Below are 19,585 nucleotides of genomic sequence, written 5' to 3'. Positions count from 1 at the left end.
TTACCTCTTCCCTGTGATTCTTAATTGGCATACAAAGGATACTCTGTGTTTTGTAGCCAGTAATTTGGTCGACTTCCGCATTGAATCTGGAGTCCTGAAATGAAAACAACATTGTCTAATTAAATAAATGATTTAGAGATGATTTATTGGCATTAACAATCCAAGGAGACATTCCATCAATAACACGGCTTGAGCACTAAAACAAAGTGCTCCATACATACGTCCAAGTCAATCATTAGGTGGCAGTAATACTTAAATTACACTCAAACCAAGCATGAACATTCTGTTTTCTTCAACATATAGACCATAATGGCTGTGTGTAGAAATTGGTCAGGATCACTAATGTAGCAAAGACTCTCTGTCCAGGGGTGGGCAACACCAGCACCTCCAAACCCATCTCATACAAGGCATACTATACCGCTGGGAGAGCAATCTGCGCTCCCTCAGTCCCAGCCCATCAACTGAGTCAGAGTTCCCAGGATATGACATCATGACACGGCGCTCAGATGTAGGCAGTGTGTGAGGCCTCTGAGAGAGCAGAAGAGTCAACTTCCCTCCTGAGCCTACAATGGTAGGTATGTGCATGTGTAAGTATGTTCTTGTGTGTTTGTATGTATATTAATATGTTAATGTATGTTACTGTGTGTTATTATTATTATTTGGTGTCATTATGTGTAGATATGTTAGTATAGTTACTGTGTGTGCAGAAGGAGCTTGGAGGCCCCCACTGAATGTCTCGCAGGGTCAAGTTAAACCTAAAGCAGACAAATCCTGAGACATTTGGAATCCTATTGTTTTCTTTTTGAGATCCAAAGTCTGTTAAATAAATATTTCTGACATACATCCTATGTATGGCAAGAACCTCACATCAAAAAATAAAATTAGGCTATAGTGTCCCTTGAACACATCAATGTGGCACTATGGTGAGTATGTTTTATAGGGGTACTATGTGGGGTTAAATGTCTGATAGCAGACTATAAAAAAAACTTGACAAATGTAATAAGGACTCCTTGCTTATCTTAACCTTGTTTCCTGTCTGAAAGCAACAACCAGCAGTCATGGGATGACCATACAAGTCTGTATTTTCAAAAAAATTTCTGTCTAGTAGCATCAGTAAATTATTCTTCGGCAAGAAAGGGTGCTAGGCGCAGCTGCCGGTGGGGATGCAGTTTTGAGTTGGGCCCAAGTCAATTTCAGTAAATTTCCCACAGTGATAATCCTCATATTTTTATCATCACCTCTATGGAAGGATTGGGCCAAGTTGGCCCTTATAACTATTGTCATGGACTGTGAAGCATTCTCACACTTTCAGTAATGCATACAAAATAGTGGGCAGGAACACGGCAATTACACTTTGCTTTCATATTCAAAGCGATCAGCAAAGAGCCTGTCGCAGAAGGAACCCTTTTTCTAGGAAATATTAGCTAATATAAGCTAACTATCAAAGTACGAAATAGAAGACATTCTGTGTTATTGAATTTATTTAGTAGATATATTTTTAATAAACAATGTTATTCAATGTGGTGGAATCTGTAACATTGGTAAGCATAGGCTGAGCAGATGCACACCATTAGATCAATTATTTAATGTTAACATAACCTATAGGGTTTTTTGATAAAATCTATCAAAGAAGAATTCTCGCAGTATACAGTACATGGAAAGCCAAATAGACTTTATTGATAGATTTATAGATATTTAGTTTCTAGTAAGTAAAAGATGGCCTAAGCATGAAAAGGGCGGTTAGGGTTAAAAATTAATGATATTTTGAAAAAAGAAGGAGAGGAGGGCAGAGTAAAGTCTGAAAGAGGGGACAGGAAGTAGTAGAGACGGAAAGAGTAAAAACAATATTTGAAAGCGTAACTTATAATTGCTGGGTAAATAAATAAAATGCAGTTTGCTAAGCAAAAAGTACATTCAGCTAGAGAAGCTACACTTCACAGGAACCAAGACAAGATGCAAAGTACCTTCTGGAAATAGTAAATCAGTGCTAGCCTTTTGCATGAATAAAATATCACACAATGTTATCAGCACAAACGACAACTTCGCAAAATGATACTGTATTATCTCGTGGTAATGATTTCGAGATTACAAAAGCAATAATGCTTTACAGCTGCGTTCAAGCTGCTTGTATAAAGACTGGAAGAATCACAGTGTACTCTTGTAGTACATTCAACACAAGGCATTTAGGTTTGTGCAGTTTGTGAAAGGAGAGTAACATGCCAATAGTGGAATGCAATTTCCTGTTATACGTAAAAGCCACCATGGTGGGACCATATAGACAGCATTCCCAAACTCATACTTGATGTTTTGAACCTAGGAACTTTTATAAAAAACCTTATAATAGCATCTTTAAAATAATTAATCCAAAGGGTGTTCAACGAAACAAATGGAATCCATGAATGGATGAGTGATTTATGTTTGATAAAGCATGGCCCTCATCACGGAAATGTAACACCTAAACAACCAAGGTTTACACATTAGTCATTTAAAATGAGACAAAAACCTGACTGGCATAGAATATAGCCACCCTCCGCCCCACTTAGACCAGTGTTTCGCTGGTGCTCCCATGGTAGCCATTCCAGTCCAGACAGTCACATTACAGGAACATGCCTTGGAAAGGAACAGGCCTGTGGCATCATCGATGGACACCAAAACATGACTTTGACCACATGTGCCACCACAGAAAGTAATCCACTGAGAATCAAAACTTGGTAATGTCAAAAAGTTATTGAGGAAACTATATATGTGTCTGGAATATCTTGTGTTCTAACACAGCAGGGGCTGTAATCTGTTGAAACATGCTGCTGATAATCACACTGAAATCAGCTTGATTCAAATCCTGATGGGCCAATTAGCAGTGGTTCATCTGAATTACTTATGTGTTAATTAGCAGATGTGTGAGTTGCACACATGCAGGGTACTTCTTGGCTATTTCTAACCAGTCAAATTACCCTCAGAGGAAATACATCTCTTTAAATAATTACACATTAAAATTATGATGTAATACAAGGTATGGATTAATTGATTGATTAAAACTGAACATCACTGTATTATAGTAACGGTAGAAGACAAGTAACTGTATTTTGATGATATCAAAGTTATTAGAAACTGCCATTTGGATTTTTGACACATTAACTAGTCTTGGTATTTAAAATATTGGCCTATGGTTTAATTTGATGACACGCTTTGGGCAAATTTTTTAAAAAAAGTAAGGGTCCATCCTGTCAAGGCCTACTAATGTATCTATGTAGCAAAAGATAAAAACAGAGTTTTGAGAGTTGACTAAGGGTTGGCGAGAGGGATTCGCAGAAGCACAGAAAGAGTCAGAGCGAGACAAAAACACACCGACGTGTATCATAAATTTTACATACAGAGCAAGAGCAAGGAGAGACGCCTTTAAGAACTCATATTCGAAAGACAAATGGATCGGGATAATGATATAACAGATATCATAAATGGTGGTGGTCTGTAGTATACCCATTTTTTATTACAGTTTGTTTACACCAATATTTTTTTTTAAAAAAAAAAACCAGAATGTGCCTTTCCTATAGACATCACTGGTAAAAGAACATGGCCCAGATGCAATCACACAGAAGAGAATAACCTAATAAAATATCCAAGGGAAATACCCTTTTAGGGTTATGTAGATTGTAATGCAGCTCAAGGATTTTCCAAATGTGAATACAGATACAGATATATTTATATATATATATAATATGTAAAATATAACCTAAAATGACCTGTTAACACATTATTTTCTTACCTTGTAAGCATCTTTTATGTTCAAAGGTTGGCCAGTCTCTGCCACGTGTCCAACAATCCCTTTACTCCATTCCAAACGGATGCAGTTGTTTGAAGCTTCTTCCAAGGTTGTGCCTTCAGCCACATCAAACAATCTACTAACCAGAAACTTTTCATTAGAACTATCCTCGCAGACTAAAAAAAGGGAATATCGATCCGCCTCTATGAGTTCGTGAATGTGCAAGAAAATTTTGTGACACAGGGCTGTTACGTCTAGATGACTTGAAATATCTTTCACCAGTTCCAGAAGCCTTGAGCATTGGTCACCTGCGCTGATTAAGCGTGGGGGATTCAGAGGCATCTGTTCCTTCTTTTCAGAATCAGAAAGGAATGTCACTGATCCAACAGAGTCTTTGACAACAATGGGCCTTAGAGGCCGATCAAACTCGGAAGCAGAGATCTTTCTAACTGGTGTCCCTTGGGTGGTGTTTTCAGAGCTAAGGGTCTGCTGGTTAATCTCTGAGGTACCTTTTCCACCCTCTTTAGTCGATGGTATTGTGTGGACTCTTTCAGCAAACCATGCATTGACCATTTCTCTGAAACACAGGAAAAAAAACTGATTAATATTTCAAGATGAACATATTTACAGAAAAAAATGTGACAATATGAACATTCCATTAAATATTAAAAAGGATCACTTCAAGATTTTCAGTTAACCATTAAAGAACACACAGAAATTATAATTTCTCAACAAAAAAATGATCAATTATTATATGTCTAATTATAGCATAAGACTAGCTTACTTCGGTATATTGTTCCTAAAATGAATATTAAAGATATCGTAGCTTGGAATGTTCAGCTTGCTTGATCTGGAGTTGCAATCATTATGTAATATGGCATATTGTAACAATGGCCATCAAATCTGACTCCATGTTCCCTGAAACCAGTGTCAATTAGCCTTTTAAACTTAAACTTGGAACACAGGAGTGATGGTTGCTGATAAAGGGCCTCTGTATGCCTATGAAGAGATCCCATTAAAGACCAGCCGCTTCCAGCTACAATAGCCATTTACAACATTTACAATGACCACCATATTTCTGCACATTTTAATGCACAGAATTTGCTTTTCTTTCAAACACTATTATATATATATATATATATATATATATACAGTAAAGTATTGTGCAAAAGTTTTAGGCAGGTGTGCTCTAAAATAGACATGTTAATAGTTTAAATTATTAATATTAATCTGTTAATTAAATTTAGATTTTTCTTCCCTTTGCATTTTATTATGTCTGTTTATTGAAAACATTCTTAATTTACAGCATGTTTTCACACCTGCCTAAACCTTTTGCACAGCACTGTATATATATAGACGTAGCGCTGTATGGACAATATTAAATGTACTTCACTTTATACACATCTATTAAATTAGAGAAAAAAATACAGTATATATCTACATAATATAGGGCCTACAGAGCAGATGGAACATAACTGGGTACAAGGGTCATTTAAAGAGTACATACTTTATGTATATGAAATCTGTACATCAATGCGCTAATTAGAATTCTATAGGCAACCAATCAGATATAAGGAACATGCATTCCATCTTCCTTTGGGTGAGTACCGGCATACGTTGTTAATAAGTAAATAAAGGTAGTGCTTCACTTTAAATACACGTTGTGTTTTGCATACATGCTCTGGACCCCATTGTGCATGTTAATGTGGGGTATGTCTGTATAGTTCTGCAAGTTTGTCATATACATAAATAAGAATGTGTATAATGGCAACATTCTAAAAAATGCTTTTCCTTCTACATAGTCACTTTGGGAGATGATTAGGCAAACAGCTGCAGTGCATCAGACACACAGCATACAGTTTAGTTTTAGACCACCCAGCTGAGCTGGCACTAGCCAGTGTTAGAGGTGTATAACTTTCATCGACATTTACATCATGTGTTTTCTTAACTGCCCTTCAAATGAAGATACAAAGGGCAAAAAAGCTCTAGTGAGAAAGTCTTCTAAACTGAAGGATTACGAACCAGAGATGTGTACACGTGTCTGTCCCATAAGGAGATTTGGTTCTAAAGGATTGGATACAAATTATATTTCACTGACATTAAATAACTGAGCAGTATTTCTGCCCTATATATAAAATTAGCCTTAACCATCCCTCCTATGCACTAAGATGCATGGGCTACATGTTGATGACTTCCAATGCGGTATTAGAAATACCATTACTTGTACTTCTGAAAACCCAAATTCTCCAAAATAAGAATTATCGTATTTCAGGAAAATTCTGCCAGATTCTTAATTTTCCTAGGAATGCTTTTAATATGAAGGAAGTCAAGTAATGCTTGGTTATAGTAATAGAAATGGATTCTTAACGATTCCTGTGTTGGTTTTATGGGTTTAACTCCTTAAGAACCAGGGCTTTTTCATGCTATAGGACTGGAGCAATTTTCTTGTTTTTTGCTATGTCTGTTACTTCCCTCTTTCTCATCCCTCCTTGACTTCATGTTTTTTTGTTTTCTGGGCAAGTTGGGCAAGTTTTTTTAAATCAACCCCATACGTTTAGGATTTTTTTTTCTTTTTTTTAAAGCTGGGTCTTAGGACCCATGGAGTCACTATTTCTTGATGTTTTCTGTCTTTGTTCAACTCATGATCATAATGCATGGAAATGCAGGGGAGTGGTCACCTCGCGATCACTGTGATCTAGGTGACATGGGACCAATTTTACCAGTAACATACCAGGTACGTCATTGGTCCTCTAGGGAAATTTTTTCTTAACGTACCTGGTACATCACTGGTACATTACTGTTTTGTGAAGCCTTAAGTATACAGAGGCAGTATTTTTTTGTGCTTAGCATTGGCATACTAGAATACTTTGTGTAAAAGCACCTTCAATTATATATATATATATATATGCCTGAGAAGAGGAGAATATTAATATTTGCAGGGTCTAATTGACAACTTGTCCCAAAATGTCTATACTGACCATGATTTTACATCTCACTCTTGTACTTCAACTGTTGCAGAATGGCAATCCTTTTTTTCTACTTGAAGTGATATAAATGCTGAGTAACAGGGCATCCCATACTTCCTTAAACTTTGGACATTATCTGAAGAGGTATTTATCTTTTTATTTAATGTTCCCAGAAGGAATATCCTTCTAATTAGCTACTATGCTTGCCAAAATATACTCTGGTTTTACCGTGCAATGCATGCACGCGACAAATTTGCAGATCAAGCTCCTTTATCCAAAACCAAAAAGTTAATCTAAATATTGCCTATTATAGTATAATAGTATAGAGAAAAAAATTCAACTGAAACTACCCGCAATAGGAACCTTATCTTAATTATTAATGCATAACTGTGTCCATATACTGTTTGCATTAAGAAATGTTTTATAAATAGATCAGAGTACAACAGATATGTACAATTAATACAAATATGGTATAACTAGGGTTGCCACCTAGCTGTTATATTACTTGCATCCTGGTAAAAAAAAAGGTTTATGTTCCCAATATTAAATCTATGCAAATAGTGTTATTTTTCTAATCTAAAATGTTTATCAGATACGTTTTGCCACCTCCTCCTTGCCAGTGCAGATGAGTGCTATACTCACGGCTAGCCAGCTCCAGCGCAGACCTGCGTGAAAGTTCCAGGGGGTCTAGTAAGAACCCCAAGAGCATGTTCAGAAAGTGCTCCTCAGGTATTTTTTTTTGTTTTATGTCAGTCCAAGGCTTTCCTTACGCATAGGGCATCTCAGTCACTCAAATCTGTGGCACATGATGAACCAACTGCTGGGGAACCTAACCCTACTGCAAAGGCTGCTATGAGAAATCAGCTTCCTAAAGGATTGACATGTAAAAAAATTACATGACTGCTCAGTTTGCATGATCGTTGAAGCTCCCCATGTTCTTCTGTGAGCATCTCTATAAAACACTTGGCTCTTCCTCTTAAAACTTGATAGCACCTGAGCTTAATTAGTTGGTAAGTCCATCATGAGGTGCCATTTATGTCTGGAGGTGCCATTTATTAGGATATGGCCACCTCTCAATGACAACACAGAAGACTCAATGATCCTGCCTACCAAGAGATGGGAAGCAGCTGGTGGTAAAGTAATTTTTAAGAAACATTGAATAAAAATCTTTCCTGGCCTTTCTTTTTTTCATGTTTGTCTTCGGGGAAAAAAAACCCTTTGTATACCACGAATATTCTCCTGTTTCCGTGTTCATTTTTGATGAATATTCATGTACATTCTTCGTGTTTGTTTTTCTCTTCGTTTTCTGCTGGTTTTCTAGCAGGGGTTAACGAGGTAACTGTTAGCAGCAGCTTTGGCACCAGGATTTTAAAGATCTGTAGCAACTGGATTAGTTGCCGACAGAGGCCTTCTCTGGCATCAGCCAATAAAGGGCAGCTGCTTTTCATTGGCTGATGCCAGACAAGCCCCCTGGTGGCGACCAATAGTGTCGCTCTTAAGGACTTTTAACTCCTGATGACAAAGCCATTGGTCTCCCCAGGCCATGTTGCTCCACGTTGTACCTTTACCTGCCCTTTTTCAGGGGCACTTAAATCCATGTTCCTCCGAGGCCAAATTGCTCAGAGCAGTTTGTCTCAGACTCAGACCACTCTGAGCAACTTGGCTTGGGAGGAACAGGGATTTGATTCCTCTGACAAAGGGTAGGGCAAGGTACACCTGGGAGCAACTTGGCCTGGGCAGACCCATGGCTTCGGCGCTGGGATTTAAATTTTAAAGGTCCTTAAGAGAAATTCCATTGGTAGGTGGCAGGGGGCTTCTCTTGCATCAACCAATGAAAGGCTGCTTCCCTTCATTGGTTGATGCCAGAGGAGCTCCCTGCCGACAATCAATAGAGTTACTCTTATGGACCTTTAACTCCTGACGCAGAAACTTGACCTGGGAAGACTATTGGCTTCAGCTCCAGGAGTTAAAGGTCCATAAGAGTGACTCTATTGGTAGCTGGCATTCTCTGGCATCAACCAATGAAAGGAAGCTACTCTTCATTGGTTGATGCCAGAGCAGCTCCCTTGCAGCCATCAATAGAGCCGCTCTTATGGACCTTTAAATCCTGGTGCGATCCAACGGATTCTCTTTCCTGCTAGGCTACGAAGACTTAAGGTAGGCTAGAGGCAGTGACTTCTAAAAGGAAAGGGACCAGGGAGATTAGCTAGGAGATATTTACGAATATAAACACGAAGAAACAAAGATTCTTCGCGTTGTGCTTCTTCGTGTACGTTTACCCGCCGCCATATTAGTTTATTCGGTATTTGGTTTGAACAAAGAAAATGCAACATCCGTGTTCATTTTCATGTTTTCTCAAATACGAATGCACAAGTCTAGTGAGTATATCATGTAGCAGGAGATTTTGTCCAATCACATCTCCTGCCCACCAAGTAGCTTAGGGGAGGTGAAAGGGGCAAATGCATATAGAGGGATTCAGGGGGAGGGGGCACATGTAAATTTAAAGGGACCATAAGATTATATGATATTAGGTTGCACGTGATAGCTGAAGTATCCCTTTAAACCCTCCATGGGTCTAGCACATGTTCCAAAAACTGCTCATCTTAGCTGAGACACACAACACAGGAAATAAGTGATCATTTGCTAAAGCTGCGATAATGAGTTGTTTGTGCTCTTCTGCTTTTTTTAGAATACATTCCCTGCGGTTACACATAGGAGAAGGTTATTTAAAGTTATTTACATGTGGAAACGAATTTAGACGGAGCAATAAATGTGTAGTCCCCAATAAGGAGACATTGTTGTCTTGTGTTTGAAATAAAAATTGCAGTTCTTTTTTTTTTTTTACGTAAGCGGGCAGACAGAGAGCTGTTGGGTGTGTAAAGTTCTTATAACAACATTTCGGTCTGAAATACTCAACAATCATTTGTTAAAATACGCAGTAGGGTCTTCGTGATAACAGGAAATCGAAACATGGGAAGCATTTCCTTTGGCAATCAAAATAAACAAAAGGCCTCTATTTTACTTTCACATTGAATCCACACGGCAGCGTAGAGGGAAAAAAAGAAATTTCTTAAACTGTTGTGAAACTGCGTCACTTCATGTCGTTTGGCAGGAGAAAGATATGTAAAAAATATAGCTTTATATATTAATATGAACAATAGCAAAGCTGCATAGCTGGTAATGTAATATAACTTTTCACATCATGTTAGCATTTAAAGTGGTGCTTACACCATGGATACATTTTAATTTATATTAATCATATATTTTGCTGTGGGTAGCCAATGCACAGTTTACATGCATATACTGTATATGTGTATACTGTTTGTGTATAATATATATATATGTATATATATATATATATATGTATATATAGTATTAAAAGGATTGGTGCTGGGATTAGCAAAAAAAGGTATCGATTTAATGAATAATGCATATTTTTACCCGACGAAAACTAATTATTTTTTCAGATAATCCTTACAGGCACGTGGCAGAACAAGTGTCTGTGACAAGGGACTCTCTAGGCTTTGTAGAGTGTTTGGATTGTCATCAGAAGCAGAAGAAAATAATAGGTGTTAAAATGTACATAATCAAATCCTAATTGAGCACAAGCGAGACATCTGCAGCCAGGACTTCAAAGGTGCTAAAAACATGTGGCTGTATTTAAAAAAAAACAAAAAAAAAAAAACAGAATTATCATTTCTAGTTTTTCTCTGAAATATTAAAAATAAATAAAATAAAAATACACATAAAAGAAACAAGCAGAGGCACTTGCATGGATACCCCCCCCCCACACCAGTTCTGTATTCTTTCCCTTAATACATTTACAACCCTCTGTCTTCATTTTGTCTCTATGCCTTTCTATTCCCCTTGGATGTGAGGGCTGTGAGCAAAGTTGCTTCTAGGTTAGTCACCGATAATATAATTAAAACAGGACAGGAAAAAAAAAACACATATTGATAAATGCTTAGTTCTTCTTGTGTCGTTCTAGGTTTTTTTCCTCTGCTGTACATGTGTATCCTAGTACTGTATACATTAGCAACATATTGTGGAACAAAACAATACACAGGCCATATGTAAATAATGACACTTGTATAGTACTTCAAATAAAATGTGCAACAAATTAGTATCATGCAGATACAGCACGTCTGGCGAATGTTGTTATCAAATTATAACCGCCTTATGCTTTTATTTTTTATTTTTTTAGGTAGGGTAATATTACAATTAGCACCGGATCGGACTAAGAATGACTGCTCCCTCAATGGATTCCTAGCTGCTCAGTGCTACCATCATTGCTATACTGCCCCCTTTTCAAATCCTGTTTTTATAGTTTTTGTTCTGTTTCTATTCGTTGAAACGCTAAGTAAAGTCAACTCCGTTTTTATTTGAAACATGGTGTTTATTTGCATGTCCTGGCCTAGAATCTTTCAAGTGCTTTGGGAACTCTGCACACAACCACAACTTCCAACAAAGAGAAACAAAAATATAAACAAATAAAACAATGTGACACCTAGGATTTACAGTAATTTACAGAATTTACAGTAATAACGGTATATAGCTCTAAATAACAGCAAGTCATTGCAGAGTATCTTGGCACTTACATTAGGAAAGATGGGAAGACTAGACAGGCCAAATGGTTCTTATCTGTCGTTAAGTTCTATGTTTCTATAGTTTTAGTTTTAGGTTAACACGCGAGGGAGGACACTCTCAAAGATTTAGTAAAACAGCATCTGCATTTATAAATACAGAACCATACAGAAACAATCATGTTTCCCATTTAGATTACATTCTATACCCTTAACTGACGTCAGTATACTTTTTCCTCTCTGGTAATTGTATACAAATTTGACTTCTTTTCCTCTCTTTGGGGCAAGGAGGTCTCACTATTGGACTGAAGAATGGTAGCAATTAGTACACTATTTATGAGCCCGAGAATTCTTGTTTGAATGTTTGAGGGCATGCCCTATACATAACGTTCAAGTACATTAAAGCAAACAAAAAGCAAGTAAATTCATATTGTACGGAAATGATGATGACAGCTGTTTTATTAATTCTACTATCCTTTAGTCAACTATCTTCGTGGCCAGTTAAAGAAACAGTAAGACTAACTCAGTTTCATCTTCTATTAATATACATGCTAATCTAAAAAACATAAAAAATAAAAAAGACACAGCTTAACAGTTATGGCCACAATGTGTCTATAAATTCAGTTTTATGTGGATTTTTCCCATGAAAGTAAAAAAAAAAAAAAAAAAGTTTTGTATATACAATGTTTATGCGAGCACATTTACAGATAGTCATGGAGCGTGAATGGGGACACAGGACAGTCCATGCCTTGAAAAAAATATCAGTTATGTAATATATATATATATATCTCAACATATCAGCATGAAAATTAAATTCTAGGGTAGGAAGTGGAAATATTCCCTATGTTAGTTTATTCATTATTTCATTATATGTATAGGTTACCATTCAAAAGTATGGGGTCTCTTAGATGATTTAATGGAAAACAGGGGCATTTCTAGCTAATTGCAAAAGGGTCTTCTAATAATCAATTAGCCTTTTAAACTTAAACTTGGATTAGCGAACACAACTTGCCATTGGAACACAGGAGCGTTGCTGATGAAGGGCCTCTGTACGCCTATGAGGAGATTCCATTAAAAATCAGCCGCTTCCAGCTACAATAGTCATTTACAACACTTACAATGTTTCTGATCCAATCCAGGCTATTTTAATGCACAGAATTTGCTTTTCTTTCATACACAAGGAAATCTAAGTGACCCACAACTTTTGAATGGTAGTATATATATATATATATATATATATTTATATTTATACACACAGATATATAATATGTATATTGCAAATTCTTTAGCGATACACTGTGATAACTGTCATTATATAACAACATTCAGAAACGTCAGCTCAATGGCTTCCAGTCCATTCCTTTTGCACAATCGATGCAATACTTTCTACCGCAAAATACCATTTTGAGAGTCACATACGGGAGAAAAATGCAGCAAGACATTTCCATATGTCTTCCGAGGTACTATAGGACCATGGCACAGATGGTTTTTAGGGAAGCAGGTGGTTACTCACTCATTTTAGTCAATAATTAATCTGATCTTGTCTCAACAATGGCTCTTGACTACATCAGCCCTCATAATGCATAGTCCACAAGTGTGCAAAGCGATCCTTAACTGTTTTTACTGAAGATGGGTAAGTGAATAGGAGAAGGGTCAGTGTCATTTAGAGCACATTAACAGCCTCATGAGGTGTCACTTTAATAGATGTCTTGTATTGATCCTTCGGTGAAAATAATGCCCCAAAGTGGATGTAAATTTAAAAGAATTTATCAAGCGCAATTTTGTTTGCAGAAAACTGGTATTGCAGCAATTTTGTTACTGCCTATGTGTCATGTAGTTATAGAATAGCAAATTTTACCTTAACATCTGTGTTCACTTTATATATATAAAAAACTATGTACCATATATAAAAAGGGGATTACCCACCACTAATACCATACCAGGTAATGGTTATACTGTCGCTACTGTGATACTACCTAGAATAATGCCCCAGGAACCCTCTGTTGCAGGACGCTAATATTACGTTAATGTTTAGCATCGGCACCTTACAGTCTTCTGCATGAAAATGCTTTAAGTTCGAAGGCATTTACCTTTCTATAAGAGATGGAAGCTCACAAGCAGGGTCCTCAATGCCTGTTATTTCTCTATGTCTATATATTTTTTATATACTTCAACCACTCCATATTTAAATTGTACAGCACTGTGGAATACGTTACCACATGATAATGAAGAATATTATGTAACGTATATATTAATGTATATATATATATATATCTATATATATACCGTATATAAATTTATATACAAATACACACACATTATATATATATATATATATATATATATATATATATTGAGCAATACAAGCAACTATTTCATATCTGTATCTCTCCATATCTATGTATCTATATCATCAGAACTAGCAATTGGATGACAATCCGCTATAGTCACAAATAAAAGACTTGTAGATTAACAATACATACAGCACACGTCGTGCAGAATAACAGCTCGCAAAGCATTGGGTATCGCAAAACATGCCAAGATCCTTTATGTTATACGGAAGCCTTTCTCATATACCACAAAACAAAAGTTCTTTGCTACCATACACCGGCTTCCAGTGGTATTCATTCACAGCAGCCTCTTTGCTGTAGTTTGAACACTCTTGGAAAGTGGGTCACTTAGTTTCCTAGAGTTCCTCTCCTGGCTGTTACTTGGTAACACCAGATCCCAGCTCTCTTTCCTCTCCATATTAGGGCAGAATAATGGAGACTCAGATAACTAGCCCCAAGCCTGCGATCACAACAGCAGAAGTGAATGAACTAGCCGAGACCCATAAAAAAGGCTAGATGTGATTAGTGCGCTCCCTGTACAAACACACAGAGCCTCATGTCATTATCACACTCACAGCCATGTGAACAACAGGCAAACATCTCACTCTGTGCAGGGTGACAGTCTGCTGCCATTGCCTCACAATCATTCACTTGTTTTAACCCATTGTGGGTGCATCTGAACTAGTATAGCAAGCCTTTGACATGAGGAGTACAGGAGTAAAAGAGCTGTAAATAAGTGAGTATAAAGCAAAGGAGCAGCACTCTCTGTGTTGTAACACGCACAGCCCATACTGATGCCCTTGGACGTACTCACAGTTGCTGAGCACTTACTGTAGGGTGCACTGCGCATGCGCCTTGCCGCTGCTCGGATAGTCGGTAAGAGCCTTGGTAGCCCCCCAGATGTCAGCCCGGGGCCCGGAGCTCTCCCCCAGCTCGGGGGCAGCAGGCACAGGCAATCCAGCAGCACTCACTGAGGCTTCACTGCAAACTTTTCCCTGCCACATAATCCCAAATCAGGAGGAGGAAAAAAAAAAGAAGAAGAAAGAAAACAGAACCCTCAAAATAAGGGAGGGGGTGGGAGTGGATACGTGCATAAAAGTATATGTATGTATATAGAAAAAGACAGCTCTTAAGTGAGGCTTCCCACAACTTCCTAAACGCATCTGTGCGATTACCCTTCGGATCCACCCCGGCTGACGGAAGTAAAGCAAACAGCACTGAGATGTCAGGGCAGGGTGCTGAGAACGGTCACTTCTACTCCCATCCCAGACCCTATAGATCCTGCACTGCATGCGCGGCAATCTGTGTAATCTATAGGCACCCGCTCATATAGATCCAGCCATAAACAAGCACGTCTTAAATATCCCAGAGATCGAACCATGGATGTACTATGATTAGCCCAACATCTATACAGGGGTAACCTATAGATATCCATCGAACTATATATAAGCATTTTATTTGTGGACCTCCACATTATCTTCACTCAATATGACAATTACATGCATGGCACTTAACCATGTATTCAGAGCATCCCCATATAGAATTAGTATATAATTAACTATATAAAGATTGTACCCTAAAGTCACATAAACATCTTACATCTCACAGCTTGCCAGCCAACTCCATGTCAATGGATACAATGGACCACATGCATTGCTTTCTTCTCAATTTACATTTGTTTGACAACAGTTATCTCTACATTATATAATATTCTATATGATATAACCAGTATTTAGGTCCTATGACACAATGAACTATGTTTGCATCAAAACATCTATAGTGTGGGATATTTGCAGTACATATTGTACATGTTATATAAAGTTATATAATGTATTGTTCTCTGAATTATATACATTAACACCACACGTAACTATGGATATCCGAGTCTATAGGTCCAGCTGTACAATGTTCAAAAAGGACACACAACATTTAAATCTTAAAGCATTGTCCAAAATGAGAAAAGTATCAATTGCACACCTATAGAATACCCAAAACACATCATAATCATTAGTGGACATCTAGATCTATAGAAGCAAAATTAGCTTAAATTAAAATGAATGCTTAAAAAGTGTAATCTTATATATGTAATCCACTGTGTGCTGTGCTATCAATACATATAGTATATACAGTACATCGGTACATACGGGTATATATTGTATATATTTGGCATATATTATATATACAGTTTATATATTTTATCACCTTGTCTATTGACCATATTAAATCCCATCTATAGTGTCACCTTATCTTGTAATATAACGTTGGACCAAAGCAATATATCCTATCGTGCCTATATTTAATATTACAAACACTGTATGTATACTATGCTTCACAACCTTAATGTCTTAATGACTTATATTGGTTTCAGTTACAAAACTTACACTATGTGGATCTCAACCTATGCATCCAAGACCATACTGGACTATATAAGAAAATAAACTAATGCACCTCACACATCATGTAATACTCCGAGCTATACTGAAAATCCCCACACTCTTATGAGAAATCCCTGTATGCATTCCATATGATACAACTTAGTGAAGAGAAAATTATAATGTTCATTTATCCAAACTGGACTATCTAAAATATATAACAAGAACTATGTTCCTTGACTATATATACTGTATATATGTGTGTGTTTGTGTATATATATATATATCTCTATATATCTATATATGTGTGTGTGTGTGCATATTACACGACTGATATATTACGCCTAGTGGCCTCTTATGTGTTTTGTTTCAGTTGTGTAATATAAAATGGATACGGGCAACATCTGGCACTCTAGTTTCTGTACACCGCAACTCCCATAATGCTCAGCCAGGGATTTAGACCACAGGGCACTGTGCATTACATCTCGGCACATACATTGTATCCAGATTGCTTTTCAGCTAATCACACACTTTAGGCACAGCCTTGTTTTGCAGGATGCTTGCTGAGCATCATGGGAGTTGTACAACAACTGGAAAGGTATTCTTGGCTCAACATGCCCCTATAGGATATGGTAAACCACACAGCTCAGTATATATAATACACAAGACCGTTATCATATTATATAGGAAACTTACAGGCATTGTATAGAATAGACTCTAATACTGTATGTATGTATTGTATGTGAAGTATAAATGTTTATAAACTTTCACGGTTAAATCAACATAGTTTTTTTAGATGTTTTGACAACACTCATAGGAACAATGACCTCTAGGACAATTTGATATCAAATTATTCACATGAGGAAATAAACACAAATGTTCAGGCAGAGAGGCCACAGAGGGTCAGAGTGTGGGGCTTCTGGAGCTCACATTTTGGGATCATGGTCACTGAGACATCAGCAGTTCCTACACATTGATAAGGAGGTCTCAGTATCTTGATGGTCTGCACCCTTCATAAATGTGGGACCACCCTGGATCAGCAGGGACTGCCCCTCTCATTACTTTGTGAATACAGCTCCGCGAGATGACCCCATTCATGGCATGCATTACCCACCGATCTCTAGTTGATGTCCATGGATGTTTTGTGACCGTGTGTCCCCTCCTATGAACCGAACCCCAGTCCAGCAAGTAAGTGCATGCAGCAGCTCCCCTCCCTCTGCCTTACCTCGTAGCTTTCCTAACAAAGTAAGAGTGTGTGAACTCCCAGTGATCGTCCAGCCAGGACTCTATGCCCTCCTGATCCTGGGCTTGCGGGCTCAAGCTGCCCTCCATGGTAGGTGAAGTCGATCCCTGCGGAGGAGGTGGGAGGAGGAGGACTCAATAGAAACAAGGCGAACGACAACTCACACTACAAGCAGCTGACTCTATGTACAGGGTGGAAGGGCTTTGGCTGCGCCTCTGAATCCGAGAGCTTGCTATTGTTTTAATTAGCGCTCTCCCTGTGAGTGGTGTGCATGTGAGAGACCATTATGGGGGAGTTGCACAGTCTCCATGGGGTTCAGGGTGATAGGCAGCAGCAGAAGCCAGCTGGTAATGAAGCAGCTGTCCCTAGCATGAGTGCTTGTGTGCCATACACTAAACAAACCCTCCCTCCGCCTCCTCCTGCTGCTACTCTTCTCCCTCCACCTCCAGTAATGGTGCTGCTCCTGCTTGCTGGACAGGGACTTTCAGGTGAGTTCTGGAGGTGGAGAAGGAGGCATCTCTGCTGCCCACTACTGGTAAAAGTGTGTCTGCACTGCCCTTGGGTCCTAACTTACCACAACCACCAATACCAGATTTCGGACATTGATGCATAAAACAGTTAGTTAGTGAGTAATTACACAAAAATATGTATTTGCTCCCAATCCCAGCATGGAAAGGGTTATTAAAATCCTCATGGTTTTATCCAAAGTCTCTTTAATTGAAGTATATGTCAAGATTAAGGTCAATAGTGTAGTGCAGCCCCAATCTTTTCCTCTCATTGATACATTGGTGATAATGTGTAAAAATTATTTTGGGGCAAGGAGGGCTGTAGATTTTTAAAGATTCTAAGCATGATGAAAACATGACACTAGATTGGTGTAATCACACCACATAATTTACCACAATTAAACTAACCATTTTAGAAAGTTTTTTCCTTTGCTACACAGTTGCCATGCAATATGGGCTGAATCAATGCCCTTTATTTCTCCCTTCTTCATTACCTCTCCCTTAAATTCACATCTATCCCACCCAATGCAAGCCCTAACATCATGACATCTGCCCTGCCAAATGCTGGCCCTCTTAACCCTCACAATATCCCTACCTCTTCATACCTTCATATACAGATTGAGGGTGTTGATGCTGTTGATGCTGGCCAAATCTGAGGGTTAGAGACTGAGCTCTATGCAGCTAACGGGAGCAGAAAAACATGGTTAAGATTTGTCACAGTGGGACCTGGAACACGTAATGGGACACAGACCAATTATATGTCAAGGGCATCATGACAGGACCTTACTTGAAGCTATGCCGAGCCTTACCGAAAATTCCAACTGTGACAAGGCGAGATGATCTCCATCTATGATACAATAATGAACAAACATAATCTGTTTTAACTAATAACACACCTATTATTGTAATGTTTTTGTCCATCTAGAATACATCATTCAAACATTCCCAGAGTGTGTTGGAAAATGTATGAGAACCCCTAGGTTAATCACTTCAACAAAAGCTAACTGGAGTCAGGAATTAGCAAACCTGGAGTCCAATCAAAGAAATTGGAGGAATGAAGACATCATCCCAGAGGTGAAGTATGGTGGAGGAGACATCATGATTTTGGGCTGCTTTGCTGCGTTAGGGCCTGGACAGCTTGCCATCATCAAAAAAATCCACCTTTTTGAGTGGCACAGTCAGAGCCCAGACCTTAACCCATTAGAGATGCAGTGGAATGACCTTAAGAGAGCTGTTCACACCAGATATATTTGGAATATGGCTGACACTGAACAGTTCTGTAAGAAGAATGGTCCAAATTCCACCTAAATGTTGTGCAGGTCTAATCTGCAGCTACCGGAACCGCTTGTAGGTTATTGCTACTGAAGGAGGTTCTAGCAGCAATTAAATTCAAGGGTTCACTTACTTTTTTTTTTTACTGTGAATATTTAATATGTGTGTTCAATATAGATTTGAAATATTATGATTGTTTGTGTGTTATTAGCTTAAGCAGATTGTGCTTGTCTATACTTGAGACTTAGATGTAGATCAGATCACATTTTATGAACAATTAATGCAGAAAACCAGGTAATTCCAAATTGTTATATTATTTAAGATTGGTTTGCTGTAAATAAATCATGGCTTATAATAATAGAGGCTGAGTTACTTTTGAAAACTATTTTTCCTTTAAGCTTAAATGTATGAAAGCCATATTTACCCCCCATTGGAGAGCAAATGTTTGTAATTTTAATTACTTGCCAAGTGTCCTAAATTCCCAAGGGCAGAATGATATAGCCCCTTCATCAGGTCAGAATTCTCTGTGCAGGGCTGGCTCCTCTCTGAGGCG

At 38.0% G+C, this 19,585-nt stretch overlaps 1 protein-coding gene across 2 annotated transcripts in view; it reads right to left on the bottom strand.

Moving 5' to 3' along the window:
• PDE5A (phosphodiesterase 5A) overlaps nt 1–14,816 on the bottom strand; it is a 47,554-nt gene extending 32,738 nt beyond the window's left edge. For both annotated transcript variants that reach the window (XM_053461429.1, XM_053461430.1), the window contains exons 1-3: nt 14,471–14,816; nt 3,764–4,337; nt 5–94 (exon numbers count right to left, since the gene is read on the bottom strand). In XM_053461429.1, coding sequence (XP_053317404.1) covers nt 5–94; nt 3,764–4,337; nt 14,471–14,643 — 837 coding nt within the window. In that variant the 5' untranslated portion in view covers nt 14,644–14,816. The remainder of the gene's footprint in view (nt 1–4; nt 95–3,763; nt 4,338–14,470) is intronic.
• Nucleotides 14,817–19,585: the final 4,769 nt, after the last annotated feature.

Source organism: Spea bombifrons, chromosome 1 (genome assembly GCF_027358695.1).
Source record: "Spea bombifrons isolate aSpeBom1 chromosome 1, aSpeBom1.2.pri, whole genome shotgun sequence".
In the NCBI taxonomy this organism is placed as follows: Eukaryota; Metazoa; Chordata; class Amphibia; order Anura; family Pelobatidae; genus Spea; species Spea bombifrons.
The sequence above is the reverse complement of the archived record's forward strand: the minus strand, read 5'-3'. Positions and strand labels throughout refer to the sequence as shown.